Source organism: Urtica dioica, chromosome 2 (assembly GCF_054948205.1).
Source record: "Urtica dioica subsp. dioica isolate 48M chromosome 2, U.dioica_male_clone48M_v1_H2, whole genome shotgun sequence".
Classification (NCBI taxonomy): domain Eukaryota; kingdom Viridiplantae; phylum Streptophyta; class Magnoliopsida; order Rosales; family Urticaceae; genus Urtica; species Urtica dioica.
This window is the reverse complement of record NC_142757.1, coordinates 25,444,434-25,470,688: the sequence shown is the minus strand read 5'-3', so window position 1 is coordinate 25,470,688 and position 26,255 is coordinate 25,444,434. Positions and strand designations below refer to the sequence as shown.

The window sequence follows — 26,255 nt, the reverse complement described above, 5'->3', positions numbered from 1 at the left end:
TTTTGTCTTTTGAGACAAAGGATGAAATGAATGTCAATAAATTTTTTGACAAGTTCATTTGATGACTTAATGTCACTCGGCCATGACTTGATCATTGGGCCTTGTGAATTAATTTCATTTCATAAGAATTTTATTGAAAATTCTAAATGGGCCTTTTCTTATGTTGTCATGAACAAGTGAAGAAAATTCTAGAAGCCTTTTTCTAGACATAATAGGCGCCCAGTACCCGAAGAGAAAGGGAAATTATTTTGTGCATAAATGTATTTAGATACTTGCCAAAAGAAAAAGAGGAAACAAATTTGCATAAGGATGCACAAGGTATTTCGGCCAAGAGAGTAATAGGCAAGCCAAGGAACAAAAAAGGAAACAAATCCTAGCCTTCTAGAAGGCTGCCTTGGGCGCCCAAATGGAATAAGAAATAAGGGTTATTTTGCTCATGAATATGTGATATTCTATAGAAGAGGAAACTACCTTATTGAAGGTAAGACCTCTCCTATAAATAGGAGCCTCATTCTTCTCATTCCATTCATTCCACACAAGTTTGAGATTGAGAGACTCTCTCTCTAGACATTGTGGCCGAAAATCCTCTCTCCCTCTCTCTAGTTTATTTTCGATTTTTTCTTGTCTTGGCACCTAGGTCCTCACTCGACCTAGTGTTTAGCTCTGCGACTTCGAGACTCGTTCTTAAGTCGTAGTGTTTAAAAGTGCCCACTCACTGATTCCTTCTTTTCGAGTGATTTAGTGATAGAAACTTTCGTGGTTGCTCGAGGTGCCGAAGAAAGAAAGAGAGACGTGCTGCGAGGGGAGACGAGCGTTGCAAACTTTCCAAAAGCTTCTTCAAAGTTCAAGCTTCAAGAAAGGTTAGAAAACTCTTAGCTCATATTGTTTTTAATTACATGTACTTGCTTCTTTGTCTAGGTTAGTAAAAACTGTTTTTACTTGAAAAGAAATTTTTTAAAATTCCGCCGCTTCCCGAAGCGTTTAATCTTTTTCTTAAACCCTAGATCAATTCCAACAATTAAGTACTGGATATATGTACTTCATGAATGTAAACTTGGATGATATTTGAAACTAATGTGTAGGTTTTTCATATCAAGTCTTTTAAATATATAATTAAATAAATTTATTAAATATATAATTTTATTAAATTAATTCATAAATTGACTACATAATTGATATGTAGTTTAAAGTAGTCTTAAAGACTCCGGTATAATAAACGTAGACTGAGCAAGCAAATAACAAAACACTACGATATTTAGCTATAGTCTTTATTGTTTTGCCTTAGCAATAACCTAAAAACTACGTACAAAAAATGTAGTCTTCAAAATATGCAAGTACAAACACTACACTAAATACATGTAGGCTTAATAAACCTAATACTATCACACTACATAAAAGTTATGCAGTCTTACAAATATCACTACAGTATCTACAAGTATTCATATACTATATATATTTAATAAACAAGCCTAGACTACATAAAAATGAAGTAGTCTTAAATTATCACTACATTATATATACGTAGTCATATAGTATATAAATTAATTTAACAACAAAAACTACATAGTAACAATGTAGTGTTTCAGTTTAAACTACATGTAAATATCATAGTGATATAGTTTCTCTACGATTTTGGATAGTATAAGAAACTGCAGTAAAAAAAACCGAAGTCTTATGCAAAGTGGAAAGACTCCGGTGCGATAGACGCCGAAAAAAGACCGTAGAGAAACTATATAGACTACATTCAAAGACTATAGTTAAAAGGCCTTTTTGTGGTACTGTAGTCACTTGAGCTTCGATTTAGTATAGTACTCGTGGGATCGACTCGTATTTACGACTTTACTACTTGAGCGACTATGTGCACTTGCGTATGAAAATATCGCAACATTTTAGCTTGGCCTGCTTTGGACGGGCTTTTGATCTCTGTGGGTCCGAGTTGAACTTTTTAGGAGATTGATCCATTAAGCTTTTGGAAGTGGAATTCCTCCCAAGTTGCGAAGAATATAATGTTTTTTTTGTTTTTTCGAGAACAAGCAACAACAGGCTCTATCATTAATGTCATTTATAATCACTTTGATCATGGCTTTCGAGTAGCCAAAGTTATGCTCATCCAAGAGTGGTAATCGTCATATACTTTTTCCTTCTTCCATGTCATATCCAACAAACAATAGTAGACACCATATCTCCATATTTGAATTAAGTGGCATGCTCTGCCAACAATTGATATAAATATACGGTTGAATAGTAAATTGAACAACTAACTACTTATGTACAACAAATAAAGCAAACAATCGATATAGTACAAAATAATAAAGGACACAAAGAATTTGTAACTAGTTTAGTGACAAATAACCTAATGTGGAAGGCGATGTAAGGCCTTCAATCTCCCTCCCAAGCAATTGTCTCCCTCCAATCATTTGATGAACTGCAATCTAAACTATCCTTAGATTGGAGATCCTCTCTCTTTCTCTCTCTCTCTCTCTAATCTCACGATGAACTACGTTGTGCATAGAGATTGTAAGTAATTATCATACTCGTTGTCCATGAAAAACTCGAAACCAAAAGATCGAGCATGAGATATGTCGGATGTATGCGACTAAAAAGTTAATTGATCAAAGAACAAAAAGCTAAGACTAAGTTTTGTAATAATCAATTATTGAATCTTCTGCTATTTAGTAGATTGGAAACTCAAATTCCACCGTATCTGCAAAAATCTCGTAACTAAAAATAACATGTGACCCGATGATCTAGAGTCTTGAAAATAATGTATGTGTTTCCAAACTAAGTAAACAATGTCACAAAGTAATCAACAACCTCGTCATCATAAAACAAATCATTTCCTCTTTCAGTTAGTCATAGAGCAAATTGCAAATGCAAGTCATCTGTAATCAGCGAATAAGAATAAAGCACATACTCTATTTCATTTTAATTTTCACTTAGGAAAATAAACAAATAATAAGTATCTTATATATTTTGCTCATAAGGATTTTAAAATAATCAACAAATTAATAAGTGTCTTATATATTTTTTAAATTACTTAACATGATTAAAATGGTTGTTCAACTAGTGGATGAAACAACTTATTGAACAAGTGATTGTGTTAGCAAGATTAATTCAAACAACAATCAAACAGATAATCAACGAGAAAGCAATAAAGGACACAAGAGATTTGGTATCCCTGTTTGGTGATAAAGCACCTACTCAGGAGGACTGATACGTCCGGTGGTGAAAAGCGATCCACTATCTCAATAGTCAAAGGTACATGATTTATGTTTGCAGACTCCCTCTCAAACACCTTCGTTTTTCATTTCTCCAATGGATGACAATCTGAGCTCCGCTCAGATCAGAGACTCCTTCTCTCCTTCACCAAATCCTCTCTTGAAGATTGACAAGCTTGTCAATGCAAAAATACGAACTTACATACTCTGCACAAATAAAGATACAACAGTTGCAAGTACCAAGAACTAGTTGTCGATGAAGATCTCTAAGGCAGAGAGACTAGTTCAAAGTTTAAGGCGGTGTGAATTTACCTAACAGAAAAAGTGATTAACCTAATTTGACTCACAAGGAGCTTTTTAAAGTTAACACCAAATATCTCGCAAATCTGTTATTCTCGAAAACCAAATATCCGAGAATATCTTACCACAAAATTTATAATTGGAAACAAGATATTTCAAGTTAAATTCGTGTGGGAGAAAAGTGACTTTGAGTAACCCGAGTCTTGAACAACTTTTTGCAGCTTGAACAACTTAAATAAAATTGTTTTGTCAAACTAAATCATGCCACATAGGATCCAACATTTTTGCTCATAAAGATTTTTAAAATATACATAGATAATAAACAATAAACTGAAAACATTTTAAATATAATATATATATATATATATATATATATATATATATATATTCCTAATTTTAATTTAGAAGGATTATTGTGGCTATAAATTTCCAAATTTAAAGCTAATAATAATAATAGGGTAATTAGACTGGTAGTTTAATAGCTTATTTCTCATTTAAAAACTAGCTCAAGTTTTATTTCATTAAAAAAAATAGTTCATTAATTCGTAATAAATTAAATTAATTAAAGAGTTAATTTTGTGAGTAATTTTCTTTATAACATCAAATTTGAGCTAGAATCTTAGCCAATAGAATATCTAGTTGTAACAATTCCTTAATAATAATTGTGTTCTACACCCGCTTACGATTATTTTGTATTCTTTAGAAGAGATGGAATATCAACAAATTTTAGCAAAGGCATTTTTCTCTCTCTACAAGCACAACGGTAACCACAAATAATTGGAGGCCAAAAATGATCCGGTGGTGGAACTCGCACGTATGGCCACAAATCTTCTTCTCTTTAAGCAGAACAACTCATAAAACAGAACCAACAACACACGCTCGCTTGATCATTTATTCTCCCCATTATGGCGGCTCTTGGCCTCCAACACTACCACTTCACAAAGCTCCCTCAACATCACAAGCCCAAGAGCTTCCACAAAATCAGCAGAGAGACGAACACCCGGTTTTTAATCCGGTGCGGGATCGCAGAGGCATCGGGAGAGCCGGCTCCGTTCGGAGTGAAAACAAAGTACGAGGATGGGGCGCACGAGAAGGTCTTCATGATGCTCTTCTCTCGGAAAATGGGAAAGTTTGCGGCGGAGCCCAAATCCGAGAAGAAGAAGAATAACAACATTAATAATAAGAAGTGGTTTTGGGAGTACAACTATGAGTGCTTTGTGGATGTGTCGAAGAGAGTGATGCAAGGACGGAACAGACTTCAGCAGCAAGAGGTTGTTAGGGAAGTACTCTTGTCTATGCTCCCCCCTGGTGCGCCTGCTCAGGTCGTTACACTATTCCTCTCTCTCTCTCTCTCTCTCCCTCAAAGTTGATTCCATGTATTCTGAGTCAGCAATTTTATTTATATACTTTTCACCTAATTTGTTTTAGAATATGGTCGTTGCAGTTTAGGAAATTGTTTCCTCCAACAAAGTGGGCTTGTGAGTTCAACGCTGCACTCACAGTACCTTTCTTTCACTGGTTGGTTGGTCCTTCAGAGGTGATCTTTACTTTCATTTGTCTTCCTTACTTTTACTCATTCTCTAAACATCATAATAGATTCAATGTAATTACTTATGATCACACACACACACACACACAAGCTAATTCAGCATAGACAGGACACTGGAATTTTATCAGAAACTTTTCTCTCCAAAGTACTGATTATCTTCCAACTATGTGAACTTAATAGGTAGTAGAAGTTGAGATAAATGGTGTGAAGCAGAAAAGTGGAGTCCATATAAAGAAGTGCAGGTAATTCAGATGACTATAACTGGTAGAAGAGCTTCACTTACCCTCAACTTTTAGTTACACGAACAAATTATACAGTTTTTTTATATAATACTAATATATATATTTTTTATATCTATATCAAGGTACTTGGAGAACAGCGGGTGTGTTGGAATGTGTGTGAACATGTGCAAGATTCCAACTCAAGATTTCTTCACAAATGAATTTGGGCTTCCATTAACCATGATACCAAGTATATTAGTATTTACCTTTAGGTTTTGCTCTAACTAATATGACTGAATATTTATCATCATGTTGATATGCTGCATAGTTAGCTTCTTTCCTCTGTTGATGATCAGATTTTGAAGACATGAGCTGCGAGATGGTGTACGGTCAAGTTCCGCCCCCCTTTGAAGAGGATCCAGTAGCAAAACAGCCATGTTTTTCTGAAATATGTAGGATCTTTACAAGTGATCAATAGGATGAATATTAATAACGAGTTACTCTAACCTACTATGCTTTTTTTTCTTTTCTTTTTTTTTTTTTTTTGAGAAAAACTACTATGCTTTGTTTATGTCCAATAAATCTACTATGATAGATCTAAACCTTATTCTGTATGCGACTGATCTGCAGGTTCAATGGCGAATCCCGGGTCCAGCGTTTGCCATAAACTACAAGCATGAGAAAACACTTATTCAACTATTATAATTGTTATTATTACTACTCAAACATCATGTCAGAAATACTTCTACAATGTACATTTAAAGAATTATTTAGTCATAGGTAAGGTCTCATTGTAGAAGAGACAGCAGAAGAGTAATGAATTTAGTGGCCTTTACGCAATCTCTCATTTTCCGAGGCTTGAGCTATTTAGCTTGAAAACATTATTCAACAGGACAACGGGTTCATATGTATATGTATTGTCAAGGTGATACGCAGAATGTATTATATTTACAATCCAGGAAAAAGTTATGAGATCTATTGAAGTTTTTGTTTGTAATTTCCCCACTCTTTTTTTTTTTTTTTGGCACAACATTTGAAAATGGACAGCCGTTAACCAAAGAGAAATTTCATTTTGTAGACGTAAAAGTTAACAAAATATCGAGATTAGACCTCATAAGTTAAAAATACCTAAAAATAGATTTTTGTCCCTATTTCGTACACTATCGTACATTATAACACAATTTCATTTGTATGAATTTTATCGTACATAATATAATTATAATATATCGTATCTCATCGTATCGTACAGTATCGTACATTATAATTATAATATACGGTATCGTATAGCATCGTACACTATCGTATATTATCGTACATTATAACGCAATTTGTTTAAAAAAGTATTTGTGTCAGAAATATGGACAGAAGTCTACTTTTAGATATTTTTAAATATAAGGTTTAGTCTTGATATTTTGTTAATTTTTAGGTCCATAAAATGAAATTTATCTAACCAATTAAGTCCAACCGATGCCCAAGTCAAATGTCAACTTGATGGAGGTTTTTTAAAATTTTGTCATGAATACCTAAGCTTTTGTATAACAAATGAAAAACTAAGACCATTTTGAATTGATTATCTTGAATTGTCCATTCGGATTACGAATTATTTTCAAAATTGGGACCATTAAGAAAACTTTTAACCAAAATCCAAAAAGTCCTCTTTATTCCAAAACAATGACAAATCATTTTGTGTTATTACGTTATTACAATTTTCTTTTCTTTCCCTGGCTTATTGGCATGCTTGTCTATAAATCCAGCAATTTAATGTCAATAAATTCATTGACTCTAATTTTAGTTAGATAAATTTCAAATTCTAAATGGAAATACAGTTTCACATCTACAAAGTAAAAGCTTATATGTGTTTAACCCCAAATATAGGTTGTTATTTAATGTTACAAACAAAGAATAAATAACAAGTTTACGTTAAAATTCTGAAATTTATTTCAGGAATATAAATGTAGTTACTATCTTCATCTCTCCAGCAAAAGATTGAACTCGTCTACCATTATGCTTAACATATATTAAAATCTCACCCATTAATGGATAAACAAAGTGAAACCAAGATGTTAAGTCCATAAATTTCACATTTTAAATTAATTTCTACACTTAATAAAAAATTAAGAAAAATATACTAGATATATTGACATTTAAGAATTTATTGATATCTATGAATTTATTGACAATGTCAATATATCTTCAATGAAAATCCAATTTCCTTGTAGCATTATTAACATCTACGAATTTATTAATTTAAAAAAAAAAAAAAAAAAAAAAAAAAAAAAAAACAACTCAGATATTGTGAAAATTTATTGACATGACAAACATGTCAATAAAATCTTCCAAGAAATTCACATCCTATGAACATTGATTAGCATCCGGATATTTATTGACAAATATGTCAATAAATCTTCAAAGCAAATAAGACATTCTTTGTATTTCCTTTGAAGATTTACATTTAGATATCTATTGAAAAATATGTCACTATATATTCAAATGAAACATTTTTCTAAAATCTGAAAAAAAAAATAATAATAAATAAATAAACAATTGTTAGAAATATTGCCCCCTGAAGATAATAAAATAAACACGAATGATTGCAGAATATAATAGGAAATTTACTGTATTTGCATTATGGATTAGTGGGTCGTTTTCTACTTAGAATCAATAACAACTATCATCCATAGCCTCCATATTAAACTGAATTACATGTTGGCCATCTAAGTTCGGGCGGTGAGCTAAAACATGATCGATGATTGATCCATGTCTAGATAGTTGGATCAAAAATCATATATGTGGAACACAAGTGAAAGGTTGATCACTTGAGGGGAGGCATTTGCACATTTGGTATGTGTATGACCCGAAAGACTTTGGTTGTTGACGTGTCGTTTTAGCACAGTTACGACACACTAACCGAGGTCGCTATGATAGTAGCAATGAGACTTGATCTAAATCCTGAAGTGGTTACGGAATTCTACGTTTTATTACCAAGTTTTTTTACTCAATCGTTAATGGCTACAGATAGGTGCCTAAATACTTATGTCTTGAGAATTCGAGATATGATCTTAGCAGAAAGTGATTCATAGATACGGAATCCACCCTGCCTTCCTGAAAAATGTCAATATTCATTCACCTAAGGGTTGATTCTACAACCGATTGATTGTGCGCACTTTCATTATAAGTACGTACGAAAGGCCTTTTCTGATTCCAATAACAAGGTTAGGTCTCTAATGGTAGGCAGAAGATAATGTATTTTGTTCCTGACTAAGCCTCGTTAGCACGTTTGAGTTAAGTCCTTATCTATGCGAAATGTGTTGTCAATGGTGCCCACAAGAAGAGTTGTTATCTTTATTTTTTACATTTGATGTAATAAAGTCTCATGAAGACTCTTGCTTGTAATTGCCTATTCATTCATTAATAAAGTTGAAACATACATTCAATCTTCCTTGTTTGAAGCTTTATGATAAAACCTTAGTCTTTTAGTCCATAAACAAACTTAACAACTTACGAAGAGACAAATGTAGATTTGCATGAACAAACTCTTCGTAGTTTGCTTAAAACGATATATTCGCAATCGTAGGGTCAAAGGACTATTGACCTCAGTATGATTGTTAGAAGAATCTATGATGTCTGGTTATGAGGCATTGAGAGTTGGAGACTCTATAGTTCTTCTAGGTATCTTCCGAAGGTACTGAATTGACCAGTGCACTTCTAGAGACAAGATAAGAACAAACCATTTAACCTCTTATGTCTCGAAGTCACTATGTATGAATTGCATCATGCTTACCTTAATCCTGAAATGAGACATGTCATTTCACACCTTAGTATTCTCATTTGAGAAAGTCAGAGTTCGGACTCACTATGTGATTCCGAACAGGACCTATTGGTGAAGTACTTAGTTGTGAGTATGTCATGAGTAACTTTGTGGAGTTCTCATAGATATGGAATTCATGTACAAGATTGCTGAAATGCAATGCATGTCACCTCATGCTTTGTTCCTTGGAGTGTGAATAAATGAACTGGCCAGTGTCCAAATTGAGTCCTGACTCTTTTGGATGAAACAATGTGACTTGTTAGCTCCTCGTCAATACATTGTTTCTAACTTATTCACAAGCGACAAAGGAGTTGAGGAAATAACAGCTAGAAGGGTAAAATAGTAATTTAGTAAATCCCGACTAGCTGATGACATTCATGAAGGGTAAACATAGATAATATTCAGTGGATCCGCTCATCATAATTAGGTCGAATTCTTGAGTAGAAAATAAATTCATTTGAACCGAGAGATTTTCAGTGTCAACTCTTTAGTGGAGTCAGTTGGCATTAAGCTAAACTTGGAAAAGGTTTGTGAACTTTTGAGTCCAAGTGTTTAGCTCAAGCTTTGTTCATTTGGGTCCATGAGGTCACTGTCATGAATCACATCGATAGGAATAGTTAAACTGGAAGCTAAGTCAAAACGAGAACGAAAATAGTCAAAATGGTATTTTTGTCTTTTGAGACAAATGATGAAATGAATGTCAATAAATTTTTTGACAAGTTCATTTGATGACTTAATGTCACTCGGCCATGACTTGATCATTGGGCCTTGTGAGTTAATTTCATTTCATAAGAGTTTTATTGAAAATTCTTAATGGGTCTTTCTCATGTTGTCATGAACAAATGAAGAAGCTCCTTCTAGAGAGACTTGGGCGCCTACCCTATAGAGAAATAGGAGAGATTATTTTGTGCATAAATGTATCAAGATACTTGCCAAAAGAAAAAGAGGAAACAAATTTGCATATGCATGCATTAGGAATTTCGGCCAAGAGAGAGTCAAAGGCATGGAACAAAATAGGAAACAAATCCAAGGCTTATTGAAGCCTAGTTTGGCCGTGTGCCTCAATAAAGGAAATAGGGAAATTAGCTCATGAATATGTGATATTCTATAGAAGAGGAACTACCTTATTGAAGGTAAAGCCTCTCCTATAAATAGGAGCCTCATTTCCTCACACTTGATTAATCCAAGTTTAAGAGATTTGAGAGACTCTCTCTCCAGAACTTTGGCCGAAACTCCTCTCTCTCCCTCTAGTTTATTTTCGATTTTTCTTGTTTTGGCACCTAGGTCCTCACTCGACCTAGTGTTTAGCTCTGCGACTTCAAGACTTGTTCTTAAGTCGTAGTGTTTAAAAGTGCCCACTCACTAATTCTTTTATTTCGAGTGATTTAGTGATAGAAACTTTCGTGGTTGCTCGAGGTGCCGAGGAAAGGAAGAGAGAGGTGCTGCGAGGGGAGACGAGCGTTGCAACTTTCTAAGAGCTTCTCAAAGATCAAGCTTCAAGAAAGGTTAGTAAACTTCTTAGCTCATATTAGTTTTTAATTACATGTACTTGCACTTGTCTAGGTTAGTAAAAACCGTTTTTACTTGTAAAAGAAAATTTTTAAAATTCCGCCGCTTCCCGAAGCGTTAATTATTTTCTTAAACCCTAGATCGATTCCAACAAAATGTTTGGTCGACTCATGCATGGACAATTAAATTGTTGCATGTGGCCGCGGTTCCTAAAAATTGGTAGTTGGTGAGCGAAAGCATCCGCTTTATCCTCACTGAAGATAGACCTCTCTTTCCTGGTGTTAATGACTCTAGAAACTTAAGAGATGATTATGAGAAGTAGGTCATATCCAATAACAAGGACGTGGCGTACATGCTCGTGAGCATATCTGATGTGTTGCGACAAGATGGAAGTGAAGGAGACTGCAGTGGAGATCCTTGACTCGCTGCAAGAAATGTTTGGGATGCAAAGCGGGCAAACCTGGATAGAATTCACCCGTAAGTGCACTAGCACTAGGACGATGGCGGGGACTCTAGTAAGGGATCATGTCTAGATATGACTAATACCTTTACTTAACCTGAACTCCATGGGACACAGATGCATGAGGTTACTTAAGTGGGAATCATGTTGAACTCCGTATCGAGTGATTTCATACAGTTCACATCCAACTATATCATGAATAAGGTTAGTTATGGATTGTCTCAGATGTTGAATGAATTACAAACTTTCGAGTCTATTTCTCGACATAGGAAGAACAAAGGGTCGGCTCACTAAACTAACAAAGATTTTTCGCCTAAAACTAAGAAGAAACGGTCTTCTGGTGCTGAGTCATCTAAAGCATGTCATAGTACTTTAAAAGGGAAAGCTCTTGCCAAGAAGGAAAAGAGAAAATTCAAGAGGAATGGAAAAGGGAAAGAACAAAAGCGTGATAGCGTTGGTAAATTTTACCACTGCAACACTGATGGTCATTGGAAAAGGCATTGTCCTTTATACTTAACCAAGCTTGAAAACAACAAGAAGAATGCTCGTGCGGTACATTAAAATTCATGGTTAAAGATATGTTAAACTTGTTTTTTAGGATAATTAACCATGAACATTCATCTTTTTTCTTGCAAAGTAGAGTTGATGGTGTTGGAATCGATCTAGGGTTTAAGAAAAAGTTTAACGCTTCGTTAAGCGGCGGAATTTTAAAAATTTTCTTTTTAAGTAAAACTAGTTTTTACTAACCTAGACAAGAGCATGTACATGTAAATAAAAACTAATATGAGCTATTAAAGTTACTAACCTTTCTTGAAGCTTGAACCTTGTAGAAGCTTTTGGAAAGTTGCAACGCTCGTCTCCCCTCGCAGCACGTCTCTCTTCCTTTCCTCGGCACCTCGAGCAACCACGAAAGTTTCTATCACTAAATCACTCGAAAAGAAGGAATCAGTGAGTGGGCACTTTTAAACACTACGACTTGAGAACGAGTCTCGAAGTCGCAGAGCTAAACACTAGGTCGAGTGAGGACCTAGGTGCCAAGACAAGAAAAAATCGAAAATAAACTAGAGAGAGAGAGAGAGGATTTCGGCCACAAGTTCTAGAGAGAGAGTCTCTCAAATCTCTTAAACTTGGATGAATGAATTGTGAGGAAATGAGGCTCCTATTTATAGGAGAGGTCTCACCTTCAATAAGGTAGTTTCCTCTTCTATAGAATATCACATATTCATGAGCAATTTCCTCTTTTTTCCCTTTGAGATACTCGGCCAAGCTAGGGCATCTAGAAGCCTTGATTTGTTTCCTATTTTGTTCAAGGCTTGCCTTGTCTCTCAATGTGGCCGATTCCCTTGTGCATCCTTATGCAAATTTGTTTCCTCTTTTTCTTTTGGCAAGTATCTAAATACATTTATGCACAAAATAAACTCTCCTATTTCTCTATTAGGGTAGGCGCCCAAGTCTCTCTAGAAGGAGCTTCTAGAAGCTTCTTCATTTGTTCATGACAACATGAGAAAGGCCCATTAAGAATTTTCAATAAAATTCTCATGAAACGAAATTAATTCACAAGGCCCAATGATCAAGTCATGGCCGAGTGAAACATGTCACAAAATGACCTTGTCAAAAAATTTATTGACATTCATTTCATCCTTTGTCTCAAAAGACAAAAATACCCTTTTAACTATTTTCGTTCTTGTTTTGGCTTAGCTTCCAGTTTAACTATTCCTATCGATGTGATTCGTGACAGTGACCTCATGGACCCAAATGAACAAAGCTTTAGCTAAACACTTGGACTCAAAAGTTCACAAACCTTTTCCAAGTTTAGCTTAATGCCAACTGACTCCACTAAAGAGCTGACACTGAAAATCTCTCGGTTCAAATGAATTTATTTTCTACTCAAGAATTCGACCTAATTATGATGAGCGGATCCACTGAATATTATCTATGTTTACCCTTCATGAATGTCATCAGCTAGTCGGGATTTACTAAATTACCATTTTACCCTTCTAGCTGTTATTTCCTCAACTCCTTTGTCGCTTGTGAATAAGTTAGAAACAATGTATTGACGAGGAGCTAACAAGTCACATTGTTTCATCCAAAAGAGTCAAGACTCAATTTGGACACTGGCCAGTTCATTTATTCACACTCCAAGGAACAAAGCATGAGGTGACATACATTGCATTTAAGCAATCTTGTACATGAATTCCATATCTATGAGAACTTCACAAAGTTACTCATGACAGACTCACAACTTAGTACTTCACCAATAGGCCTTGTTCGGAATCACATAGTGAGTCCGAACTTTGACTTTCTCAAATGAGAATACTAAGGTGTGAAATGGCATGTCTCATTTCAGGATTAAGGTAAGCATGATGCAATTCATACATAGTGACTTCGAGACATAAGAGGTTAAATGGTTTGTTCTTATCTTGTCTCTAGAAGTGCACTGGTCAATTCAGTACATTCGGAAGATACCTAGAAGAACTATAGAGTTCCTAACTCTCAATGCCTCATAACCAGACATCATAGATTCTTCTAACAATCATACTGAGGTCAATAGTCCTTTGACCCTAAGATTGCGAATATATCGTTTTAAGAAAACTACGAAGAGTTTGTTCATGCAAATCTACATTTGTCTCTTCGTAAGTTGTTAAGTTTGTTTATGGACTAAAAGACTATGGTTTTATCATAAAGCTTCAGACAAGGAAGATTGAATGAACGTTTCAACTTTATTAATGAATGAATAGGCAATTACAAGCAAGAGTCTTCATGAGACTTTATAACATCAAATGTTCAAAATAAAGACTACAACTCTTCTTGTGGGCACCATTGACAACAGATGGAACTTGACTGAGTCGAGGATCTTGCTAAACAATGTCGAATTCAAGCCTGAATTCTAGAGAAGCTCATGCTCCAATTGAAAATCTAATATCCCGCTAGCTTTATTTTTTTCATATATTGGATTAATTTTTAGTTATGAACATCATGATGTGTCAAAATATTAAACCAAGTTTTCTAGATTGTAGCCATTTTATGGCTATTACAGCTATTATGAATCTTATCTTACGTTATGATTTATTTCACATGATTGTGCCAATAAATATTTTATTCTTTATTATTGAATGCTTTATGATATTATGCATGAATGTCTTGAAATATGATGGAATTGAATGTTCCTTCATAAGTTATTAAAAAAATACAATTTATATTTTCTAAGTAGTAAATCTCTATTAGAAATTTAATTAGCATTTATTGCTTTATTTATTTCTTAAGTTGAATGTAATTTTATAATTAAAATTAAGAACTATTTTAGAGCAATGATTTCGTCTAAATATTTATTACCTTAAACATCGACAAATCATTGGAGGTAATATGGAGACACAAAACCAATTTAGTGTTGATAGTACATTGATGGAGTGGGAGCTATTGGTGATTATTGCACCTTAAATAATCAATTAAATGCGGAAAAAAATAATTACGCTTACAAGTGCCAATTATTAACATGGTTATTAAACAAGATCTAGATTACTTAATTAATTAATCATAAGAAACTTCATCAAGCAACCATATCATATAAAAGGCGAGTTTATGAAAATTTACAGTTTTAGGCTCATGAACCGAAAGCTCTCACAATCCGTCTTCGTCTTGAACGTACAAGCCTCCACACGATCAGATCTGGAACTCCTCCTTCAACGACTCGATGTGATGACACCAAAGTCTTCCGAAACGTAATCTTCGAGGAAGATAAGACAAAAGAGTGGGCTTCGTTATATCTCACTAGATCTGGAAACGGGGTGTTTCCGATATTCTCTCTTATTTCTAAGAATAGAATTGAAGCAATTCCTAGGGGAGGAAGATGAGGAAGAACCGGCCAACTCAAGGAGAGAGAGAGAGGTCACGAAATACCTTAGCAAATTCGGTTAAATTTTGCTTCACATCAGCCATCTATTTATAGCAGTTTAAAAGGTATCTTTATAGAATATTCCAGAATATTCTAAAAGATATTATTTCCTTTTATTGTGTTCACACTAGTGGATTAAATCTCAACCATTGGATCTCAACAAGTGAATTTTTTTCTCTCATCCATCAGATCAATATCTAGGATTTTATTTTATACAACAGTATAAATATTTTATGTTGAGGAAATCTAAGAAATTATATTCCCCTATATATTCTCCTAAATATCCTCCTAATATTTAGCCTAAATATTAGGAGAGAATATAGGAAAATATATCTCTTATTTATTCGCCTATATTTTAGGAACAGAAAAAATACTGGTTACCACACCAGTGCAAAAAAAAAAAAGTCGAATACCGTAGGGGGTATGCGATTTTTTTGCTTTTTCAAGGCCCAATAGATTTAAGCCCATTAAACATTTATTTACTTGTCCGGCAATAAATAATAAGTTTATTTACTTGATCTAGCAATAAATAAACAGCTTTACTATAAATATTTATTTAATTCCCAAAATACCCTTTTTGGAATTAATGTTGTCAATCACTATTACAGCAAGTGAGATTATAATAATAATACATATTATTATATTAACGTTCTTATCCGCCTTTATCGAAGCCGAATCGGGGACGATGGACCTAGTAGTAGAAGCTTAACAAATCCGATCAAAAAGATGAAAAAAGTCCTTTTTTCTTTTTCGATCGATTCGTCTAATCTTAGTCAATACTCCACCGTGTAAGCTAAGATTGAACTCTCCTTTAATACTAGAATTATATTTAATCATCGTAAAGAGTGTCCACTAATTTAGTCGGTACGTGATCATGACCCTCCAAGTTCTGTCCGTATCGAGATAGGTCAATTTGTTTTGTTATACCTTTCTCGTTACATATAAGCCCTAAGCATCGTTGCTTCCCCAGTGAAAGATTCAACCGAACGTAAGCCAACTTTGGAAGTATGCACAAACAATCGGTTCTGGAATCAACCATTAGGTGAGAGAACATTAACCTTCTTTCAGGAAGGCAGGATTCCGTATCTGTAAAACACTTCCCTTCTACGATCATGTCCCGATTTCCCAAAACATCCATTTATTCAACCTTCATTGGCCCTTAACGTGATGAATCAAAGAACCCGGTAACACGACCTAGAAGTCCATGATCACTTCAGGATTAAGTTCAAGCGTCACTATGACCATCATTTGTGACCCACGCTAGTGTGTCGTAACGGTCCTTTAACGACATATCTACAGGCAAGGTCTGTCCAGGTCGTACACTTACCACAAGTGCAGGATGCTCCCACTAAGTGATCAACCTTCACTTGTGTTCCACATATATGACTTTAGATAAGGCTTTCCCGGCACATATCAGTCATCCACCAAGTTTTAGTTCACCGCCCGATCTCGAATGCCCAGCATGCGATTCAGTTTGATAGGAGACTATGGATGATAGTTGTTATTGATTCTGAATGTTATTAGACCTCAACCCACTAATCATATGATGCTAATAAAGTAACTTCTTATCTTATTTAGTAATCATCATCTTCTAGTGGGCAATATTCCTAACAATCTCCCACTTTGACCAGAGAAGATAAGTTACCATGAGCCAATTTATTCGTAACCATCGTAAAGATAATTTCATAAGTTTTGACCCGGGATTGAGATTCCCATGGATTCTCAATTTTATCATACTCCACAAGTTATATAGATGCGACTTATATCCCAAATATATATCCACAGTCCATGCTAACATGCAAGTATCCTTGACTTACCTCTTAAGGTAAAGTCATTTTATTCTTAGTAAATCAATTTACTTTAGATACATTCGAACAATTTACATGTTTCAGACTATACACCAGACTTCATATCTAAAGATACGAAGTTACCCTATTCGTTGGTGTACATCTATTGGTGCCTTCAACAATTTGCATCGTTGCATGCTCAGATCTCATCACCACTAACCATAGTGTGATTAAATATGTTTTAATAAGAACTTTATCGACTTCTTCCATTACCTAGTTATATAATGTGCATCCTTGTTGGTCAAGTCATATTCAATAGACATGAATTTAAGGATTTACAATTAAATAATTAAGTATCTCACTATTTTCATAATATTACAGTGTATTAAAACACTCGTTAGTATTCTCGAAAATTTGACGTTGTCAAAAGGGCTAATTGATAGTCCACTTATAGACAATGTCCTTAACCTCAACTTTGAGCTCATATCTTATCACAATAAGTATGTTTGAGACCTTTATGGAACGAGTTTGTCGTTTCTAAACCTTAAATTTCAGAAATTGTTTTAGCTCACTCAATCGTGTCATCATTAAGTTTATTACACAACGGTAATAACTTTCTCAATGACACGTGTATAATAATAACACATATCGACCATTCCAATAATATCGATTATAACAAAAATCCAAGAGTCATCATGATTATTTGTTCGTTTTTTAAAGATCTACCTTTTAATAAAAGGTTCAGTAGTATCTAACTACTTAGATCCAAAGTCAACAGAACATGTTCCTCAAAGGACAGTTCATCTTATTTTAAATAAGATCCCAAATGAACTGGTTTGTGGTATCAGAGAGAAGAGCAACATCGTTGCCAATGTCTCTTCTCAAGGGCTCAATCCCTTAAGTACCAATCCGCTTGTTCGAACATATTCATTGTTCAATTTATAGATTTCCCTTCAAGCTAATAGCTTGATAGGTTGATCTACTAAATAAGGGTTTATTGACTTAAAACAAGTTAGCTTGATCTTCATTATTAAAGATCAATACTTTCATGAAAGATTTTGTTGATGATTAAAGACAAGGATCCATTAATGGATGTTTTCTACTTAATGGCAAGTAATGCATACTTCCATTTATTGTACGATTTAATAGCTTATGAGATTCATTTAAGAATCTCATCATAAATGATGCATAAAATCCTGTGAAGGATTAAGCTATTTTAAATTCGTTCAATAGCGGCAATATTCTAATTAAAGATGCTCCCACTTATTAATTGATTATTTATGGCAAGTCAATAATTAATTACACTTCCATTCATATTATTGTCATGATATCAATATTAATCCATATTAAAGGATTCCATCATAAATTATGGTAACAGTCCTATGAAGGACATTGCTTTCATTATATTGTTCAATAATGGCGAGATTCTTATAAAGATGCTCCCATTAAATTCAATGAACAATCGTGGCTAGAATCATTTAAAGGATGCTCCCACTCAATAATATGATTCTAGTGACTATGTCCAATAAAGGACGCTCCCACTTAATCAATTCTAGTGACTAGGTTCCATTCAAGGAAGCTCCCACTTAGTTATTGAACTAGAGTGTCTAGGTTCTTATAAAGATCCTCCCACTCAATCAATGTATCATCAACATTAACTTTAAAGTTGTGTTATCTTATTATCTCTTCATCACACAAATCATTTGTCGATATGAGATAATTATTTAGACACTACCAGAGTTCTAAATAGTTCTTATTATTTCATAAAACACATTTATAATAGCAATTTTAATAAAGTAATAAAAGCTAATTAAAATTTTAACAGAGATTATTAACTCGGATATTATAATATTGTGCACCTATATAGTTAATGAACGGAAACACGGTCCTTCATATTCTATATTTAATTAAGGCTTAAGCATTTATGCATATTCAAATATCATAAAGGCAATTTAAGGAAATTCATAAATGAGTAGAGAAATATTTAATGACACATTCATATGTTCATAAATAATGTAATAAAACATAAAGAATGAAAAGATTCATCCTATCTGGAATAGTCATAAAAGACTGTAGTCCAGAAAACCTCGGATTATTTGTGACACGACTCTTATGTTCAAAAATAAATCCAAAAATGAAAGTAATAAAACTAGCGGGAAATTTTAGATCTTGAGCTGGAGCATGAGCTTCTCAATATTTCGGGCTTGAATCCGACATTGCTCAGCAAACTCACCAACACCATCGTGTTCCTCTAGATCTATTCTGCAACAAGAATATAAGTATGCTCATGAATAATTATCCTCAAAAAACAATTTTAGGATATCATGAATTTTTTGGTACATTACCAGCATTCTTCTTGTTCTTATCAAGCTCGGCTATGTACAAAGGACAGTTCCTCTTCCAATGGTCTTCGGTGATACAGTGGTGGCGTTTGCTCACCATTTCACGCTTCTTCTCTTTTCCTTTTCCACTTCTCTTAAAGTTTCTCATTTCTTTGTTAGTGGGCCCCTTCAAAGTACTAGGATGTGCCTTTGATGACCTAGCTCCAGAAGACATGTTCTTCTTGGATTTCGGCAAAGAACTTTTGTCAGCATACAGAGCTGATCCTTTGCTCTTTCCTTGATGAGTGATAGACTCGAAAGTCTGTAACTCATTCAATAGCTGAGGCAGTCCATAGTCAACTTATTCATGATATAGTTCGACGTGAACTGTATGAAGTGTTACAGGTCGTTTTCGGGACACCGGAAATTCAAAAACGATTCAAGGCCGGCCGGAAGCCCAACGGGCCCCGGCCCACTAGGCCCGAGCGCCCTGACGCACCCACGCCCCGGCCTCCCGGTCCGCGCGCGCACTCCCTGTTGTCAATGGTGCCCACAAGAAGAGTTGTAGTCTTTATTTTGTACATTTGATGTAATAAAGTCTCATGAAGACTCTTGCTTGTAATTGCCTATTCATTTAATAATAAAGTTGAAACGTTCATTCATTCTTTCTTTGTTTGAAGCTTTATGACAAAACCTTAGTCTTTTAGTCCATAAAAAAACTTAACAACTTACGAAGAGACAAATGTAGATTTGCATGAACAAACTCTTCGCAGTTTGCTTAAAACGATATATTCGCAATCTTAGGGTCAAAGGACTATTGACCTCAGTACGATTGTTAGAAGAATCTATGATGTCTGGTTATGAGGCATTGAGAGTTGGAGACTCTATAGTTCTTCTAGGTATCTTTCGAAGGTACTGAATTGACCAGTGCACTTCTAGAGACAAGATAAGAACAAACCATTTAACCTCTTTTGTCTCGAAGTCACTACGTATGAATTGCATCACGCTTACCTTAATCCTGAAATGGGACATGCCATTTCACAGCTTAATATTCTCATTTGAGAAAGTCAGAGTTCGGACTCACTATGTGATTCCGAACAGGGCCTATTGGTGAAATACTAAGTTGTGCGAATGTCATGAGTAACTTTGTGAAGTTCTCATAGATATGGAATTCATGTACAAGATTGCTGAAATGCAATGTATGTCACCTCATGCTTTGTTCCTTGGAGTGTGAATAAATGAACTGGCCAGTGTCCAAATTGAGTCCTGACTCTTTTGGATGAAACAATGTGACTTGTTAGCTCCTCGTCAATACATTGTTTCTAACTTATTCACAAGCGACAAAGGAGTTGAGGAAATAACAGCTAGAAGGGTAAAATAGTTATTTAGTAAATCCCGACTAGCTGATGACATTCATGAAGGGTAAACATAGATAATATTCAGTGGATCCGTTCATCATAATTAGGTTGAATTCTTGAGTAGAAAATAAATTCATTTGAACCGAGAGATTTTCAGTGTCAACTCTTTAGTGGAGTCAGTTGGCATTAAGCTAAACTTGGAAAAGGTTTGTGAACTTTTGAGTCCAAGTGTTTAGCTCAAGCTTTGTTCATTTGGGTCCATGAGGTCACTGTCACGAGTCACATCGAGTAGGAATGGTTAAACTGGAAGCTAAGACAAAACAAGAACGAAAATTGTCAAAAGGGTAATTTTATCTTTTGAGACATATGATGAAATGGATGTCAATAAATTTTGACAAGTTCACTCGGCCATATTGAAATAAATGGGCCTTGTGAGTTCATTTCATTTCATAAGAATTTTATTGAAAATTCTTAATGGGCCTTTCTCATGTTGTCATGAACAAATGAAGAAGCTTCTAGAAGCTCCTTCTAGAATGAGTTTGGGCGCCTACCCTATAGAGAAATAGGAGTGATTATTTTGTGCATAAATGTATCAAGATACTTGCCAAAAGAAAAAGAGGAAAAAAATTTGCATGATGATGCTTTAGGGTAATCGGCCAAGAGAGAGACAACGCAAGGCAAGGAACAAAAATGGAAACAAATCCAAGCCTTCTAGAAGGCATCCTTGGCCGAGCATCTCAAGTGGGAAAAGAGGTAATTGGCTCATGAATATGTGATATTCTATAGAAGAGGAAACTACCTTATAGAAGGTGAGACCTCTCCTATAAATAGGAGCCCCTTTTCTTCGCAATTCATTCAATCCAAGTTTAAGAGATTTGAGAGACTCTCTCTCTAGAACTTGGCCGCCCCTCTCCTCTCTCTCTCTAGTCAATTTCGTTTTATTGTTTTGGCACCTAGGTCCTCATTCGACCTAGAGTTTAGCTCTGCGACTTCAAGACTCGTTCTTAAGTCGTAGTGTTTAAAAGTGCCCACTCACTAATTCCTTTTCTCTCGAGTGATTTAGTGATAGAAACTTTCGTGGTTGCTCGAGGTGCCGAGGAAAGAAAGAGGGACGTGCTGCGAGGGGAGACGAGCGTTGCAACTTTCTAAGAGCTTCTCAAAGATCAAGCTTCAAGAAAGGTTAGTAAACTTCTTAGCTCATAATAGTTTTTAATTACGTGTACTTGCTCTTTTGTCTAGGTTAGTAAAAACTGGTTTTACTTGTAAAAGAAAATTTTTAAAATTCCGCCGCTTACCGAAGCGTTAATTATTTTCTTAAACCCTAGATCGATTCCAACACTCCCACGCGCCCCGTCCTCCCGGCCTGCACACGCCTCGGCCGAGCGTCTTTGCCACCTCGGCCACCTCGGCCGAGCTTCCTTGCCACCTCGGCCAAGCGTCTTTGCCACCTCGGCCACCTCGGCCGAGCGTCCTTGCCACCTCGGCCACCTCGGCCGAGCTTCCTTGCCACCTCGGCCACCCCGGCCGAGCGTCCTTGCCACCTCGGCCACCCCGGCCGAGCGTCCTTGCCACCTCGGCCACCTCGGCCGAGCGTCCTTGCCACCTCGGCCACCTCGGCCAAGCGTCTTTTCCACCTCGGCCGAGCGTCCTTGCCACCTAGGCCACCTCGGCCGAGCGTCTTTGCCACCTCGGCCGAGCATTCGTGCCACCCCGGCCAGGCACGCCCGCTGTCGGGCACGCCGCGCTTGGCCAAATCCCGCGCCCGGCACGCCCCGCGCCCATCCAGGCAACATGTCCCGCACACCCTGTGCCCTCTTGGGCGTGAAGCCTCGCGCGCCCCGCTCCCGGCCACCCGGTGGGCCTCAAGGGGCCGGCCCAAGGCCTCTCTCCACAACTATAAATACCCCCCCCCCCCTTGGGAAAGGAAAGAGGATCCGATTTTGACACAACTTACATCCTGGTTGATGCCAACAACACTTCTCTTCTCTTGAGAATTCTCTTGTGCTCTTGTGACATTCCAAGAGCGCGCACTCCTCCTCCCTCGGCTCAGAAACAAGGACCTCCCTCCACGAGAGGGTGCGCGCTCCTCTTCTGCGACCCGAGCTTCTGCGGTACACACCGCTCTCCTGCTTCTTGGCCCTTGAGCTAGAACTCTGAGCTACGAGCACGCGACCCCTCTAAAGCCTTCACTAGAAGCTACGAGCCGGGTCCTACTCTAAAGCCTTGGGTTCCCAAACCCTCTGAGCCCAAGATAGCCCCCAATACACAAATTGAACTACGTTCTGACCTGATCTCGACTAAAGGGTACGTAGGTAGCCAACCTTTGGCACGGTCATACCCCCCAAAACACACCTCAGGGTCTGGAGGGTGCAGCTCGGTCTACGAGCTCCCATTTTTGGCCCGGGCGCGATCACTTGGTCCGGCCTTGGATCGAACCGCCCGAGGTATTTAATCGTTGTTCATTTTCGTCCGACAACATTTTGGCGCTAGAAGAAGGGGACTTCCCGACTTACACAGCCCGAAATTCCTTCTACAGCTCGACCCGTATCTTCTTGACTTGAGAAAGACATGAGTGGTCAACCACCCGTTCGTTCTGAGGGCGTGAACAACCTCGAAAATGCAACTGCGGTGAAGAAATACTTCCTGCGCTCCCGAGCGCAAGGCGAGGAGGAGTCTCTCAACGACGAGAACCACACTCCCTCGCCCCCTCCTCTTCAGGACAGTCGGGACGACCGCATCCTTGAAATGGAGGAGAAATTCCGCCAACTGAAGATAGCCAATGCAAGGTACCACCGCCAACTGGCGGGCAAGGCACCTGCACACGGCGCCCCCCACGGGGAATCTGAGGACCTCATGGACAAGGGACATGATTATGACCCCGACTATGAAGGCTTGGAAATTTCGGCGGACGTCGAGACTTCTCTCACCAAAGACGGGGAACTCCCTGTTGGGATCGAAGCCGGTCCATCGAAAACAAAAGCAATACCGGTCTCCTCTCAAGAAGAGACCTCCAGACGTTCAGCCCGTGACCGACTCGGTCGAAGAGGCAACGTTAGGGAAGGTACAACGACTCGGCGAGTGAGGCGTGTGGCTCGAAGCTCACGCCCCCATACCGCCAGGCCGGATCTTAGAGATCGACTTACCGCCCAACGGAACGACCGTGGCGAAGACCTCCGGGAGAGGCTGAGCGCTCGTAAGGGACACAACCCTACGGCCCTAATCAATGGGGACCCTCGCACGGCTCAAGGGTCGAACGAAAGGCGACAGGTGACTCCTCCTGAACAAGGAGTGACCCCCAACATTGGCCTCGACGTCGTCACCATGATTCACAATCTTCGTAATGAGGTGCGTGACCTGGGTGAAGGCGGCTTGGCCGGTGATACATACGGGGTCGTGGAAGAACATTCCTCACCCTTCACCGCCCAAATCCTTGCTGAGGTGTGCACGGGAAACTTCAAACTCCCGAATCTCCCCCCATACAATGGGAAAACTGATCCCACGTATCACATCCAACATTACGAAACTTGGATGACAATGCAGGGCGTTTCACCTGGGGCTCTATGCCAAGCTTTTAGTCTTACCCTCACCGGACCCGGTTTCGAGTGGTTTAAGAATTTAAGACCAGGGAGCGTCCAATCATTCAAAGACCTGAAGGACATGTTCCTAGCACGATTTGCTACATCCATGGTCCAAAAGAAGACCAAGATGTACTTATGGTCGATCAGGCGAGAGAATAACGAGTCCTTGAGACACTATCTCACCCGATTCACCGCAGAATCAAATAAGGTCGACCGCTTTGACGACAGTGACGCAATTACAGCCATCATCGAGGGCTTGCACACTGGAGACTTCTTAAAGTCCGTCGTCGGCAGAGTCCCTTCTACGATGGCCGAGTTAATGAACCGAGCCAAAACCTTTATGGGGGTAGAAGATTACCTCGACGGCCGCAGGGGCGGCAGCCAAAGCTCCCGCCGTCGGGACGAGTCCGACAACGAGCCTGGAAACCCCCGTAAGAGGATAAACAAGGGAGGTAAAGCTATCGATAGCCGACTCCCTACGTCTCAAAAGCCGCGTCTTGCGAGCAATTTTAGAGACTACTCGGGTCACACTCCCTTGAACGCCCCGGTAGAGCAAATCTACGCTGTGGCGCGTGACAAGTTCGTCGCTCCGGCTCCAATAAGGGGCAACCTCGCATCTCGCGACCGGTCCCGTTATTGCGAGTACCACCGGGATTACGGTCACACGACCGCTCAATGCTTCCATTTTAGGAAACAAATTGAGATATTAATCCAGAAGGGAGAGCTCAAAGAGTTCGTCCTTCGCTTGGTAGGAGCGGCAGCCCCCGCCGACAACAGGCCACAGCATGAGAAAGGTGGAGGGACCAATGCAAACACCGACTGTTGGAATCGATCTAGGGTTTAAGAAAAAGTTTAACGCTTCGTTAAGCGGCGGAATTTTAAAAATTTTCTTTTTAAGTAAAACTAGTTTTTACTAACCTAGACAAGAGCATGTGCATGTAAATAAAAACCAATATGAGCTATTAAAGTTACTAACCTTTCTTGAAGCTTGAACTTTGAAGAAGCTTGTGGAAAGTTTGCAACGCTCGTCTCCCCTCGCAGCACGTCTCTCTTTCTTTCCTCGGCACCTCGAGCAACCACGAAAGTTTCTATCACTAAATCACTCGAAAAGAAGGAATCAGTGAGTGGGCACTTTTAAACACTACGACTTGAGAACGAGTCTCGAAGTCGCAGAGCTAAACACTAGGTCGAGTGAGGACCTAGGTGCCAAGACAAGAAATAATCGAAAATATAAACTAGAGAGAGAGAGAGGAAGGGGCGGCCAAGTCTAGAGAGAGAAGCTCTCAATCTCTAAAACTTTGCATGAATGAAAAGTGTGGAATGAGGCTCCTATTTATAGGAGAGGTCTCACCTTCAATAAGGTAGTTTCCTCTTCTATAGAATATCACATATTCATGAGCCAATTTCCCTTTTCCTTCAAAGAGGTGCACGTCCAAGACAAAACAAGTAAGTCCTTGGATTTGTTTCCTCTTTTGTTTGCTTCTCTCTTGACCACATTTGGGCGCCCACCATGTTTCCTCTTAGGGGAAATTTGTTTCCTCTTTTTCTTTTGGCAAGTATCTTGATACATTTATGCACAAAATATTCTCTCTTCCTATGGGTATTATGGGCGCCTATCACCTTCTAGAAGGGGCTTCTAGAAGCTTTTCCATTTTGTTCATGACAACATGAAAAAGGCCCATTAAGAATTTTCAATAAAATTCTTATGAAATGAAATTAATCCACAAGGCCCAATTAATCATATTATGGCCGAGTGACATTAAGTCATTAAATGAACTTGTCAAAAAATTTATTGACATTCATTTCATCCTTTGTCTCAAAAGACAAAAATACCCTTTTGACAATTTTCGTTCTTGTTTTGACTTAGCTTCCAGTTTAACTATTCCTATCGATGTGATTCGTGACAGTGACCTCATGGACCCAAATGAACAAAGCTTTAGCTAAACACTTGGACTCAAAAGTTCACAAACCTTTTCCAAGTTTAGCTTAATGCCAGCTGACTCCACTATAGAACTGACACTGAAAATCTCTCGGTTCAAATGAATTTGTTTTCTACTCAAGAATTCGACCTAATTATAATGAGCGGATCCACTGAATATTATCTATGTTTACCCTTCACGAATGTCATCAGCTAGTCGGGATTTACTAAATTACCATTTTACCCTTCTAGCTGTTATTTCCTCAACTCCTTTGTCGCTTGTGAATAAGTTAGAAACAATGTATTGACGAGGAGCTAACAAGTCACATTGTTTCA

At 37.6% G+C, this 26,255-nt stretch overlaps 1 protein-coding gene across 2 annotated transcripts; it reads left to right on the top strand.

Moving 5' to 3' along the window:
• The first annotated feature begins 4,286 nt into the window (after positions 1–4,286).
• LOC149404233 (beta-carotene isomerase D27) lies at positions 4,287–6,285 on the top strand. Of its 2 annotated transcripts, none has more exons than XR_016295529.1 (6): positions 4,287–4,840; positions 4,963–5,055; positions 5,248–5,309; positions 5,432–5,560; positions 5,645–5,740; positions 5,919–6,285. XR_016295529.1 is itself a non-coding variant. In XM_089607228.1 (6 exons), exons 1-6 carry the CDS (start codon positions 4,424–4,426, stop codon positions 5,966–5,968), a joined length of 825 nt encoding a protein of 274 aa, XP_089463354.1. In that variant the 5' UTR covers positions 4,303–4,423; the 3' UTR covers positions 5,969–6,285. The 2 variants fall into 2 exon arrangements, 1 of the variants encoding a protein (XP_089463354.1); XM_089607228.1 differs by having other exon boundaries at positions 4,303–4,840; positions 5,432–5,538.
• The last annotated feature ends 19,970 nt before the right edge of the window (positions 6,286–26,255 follow it).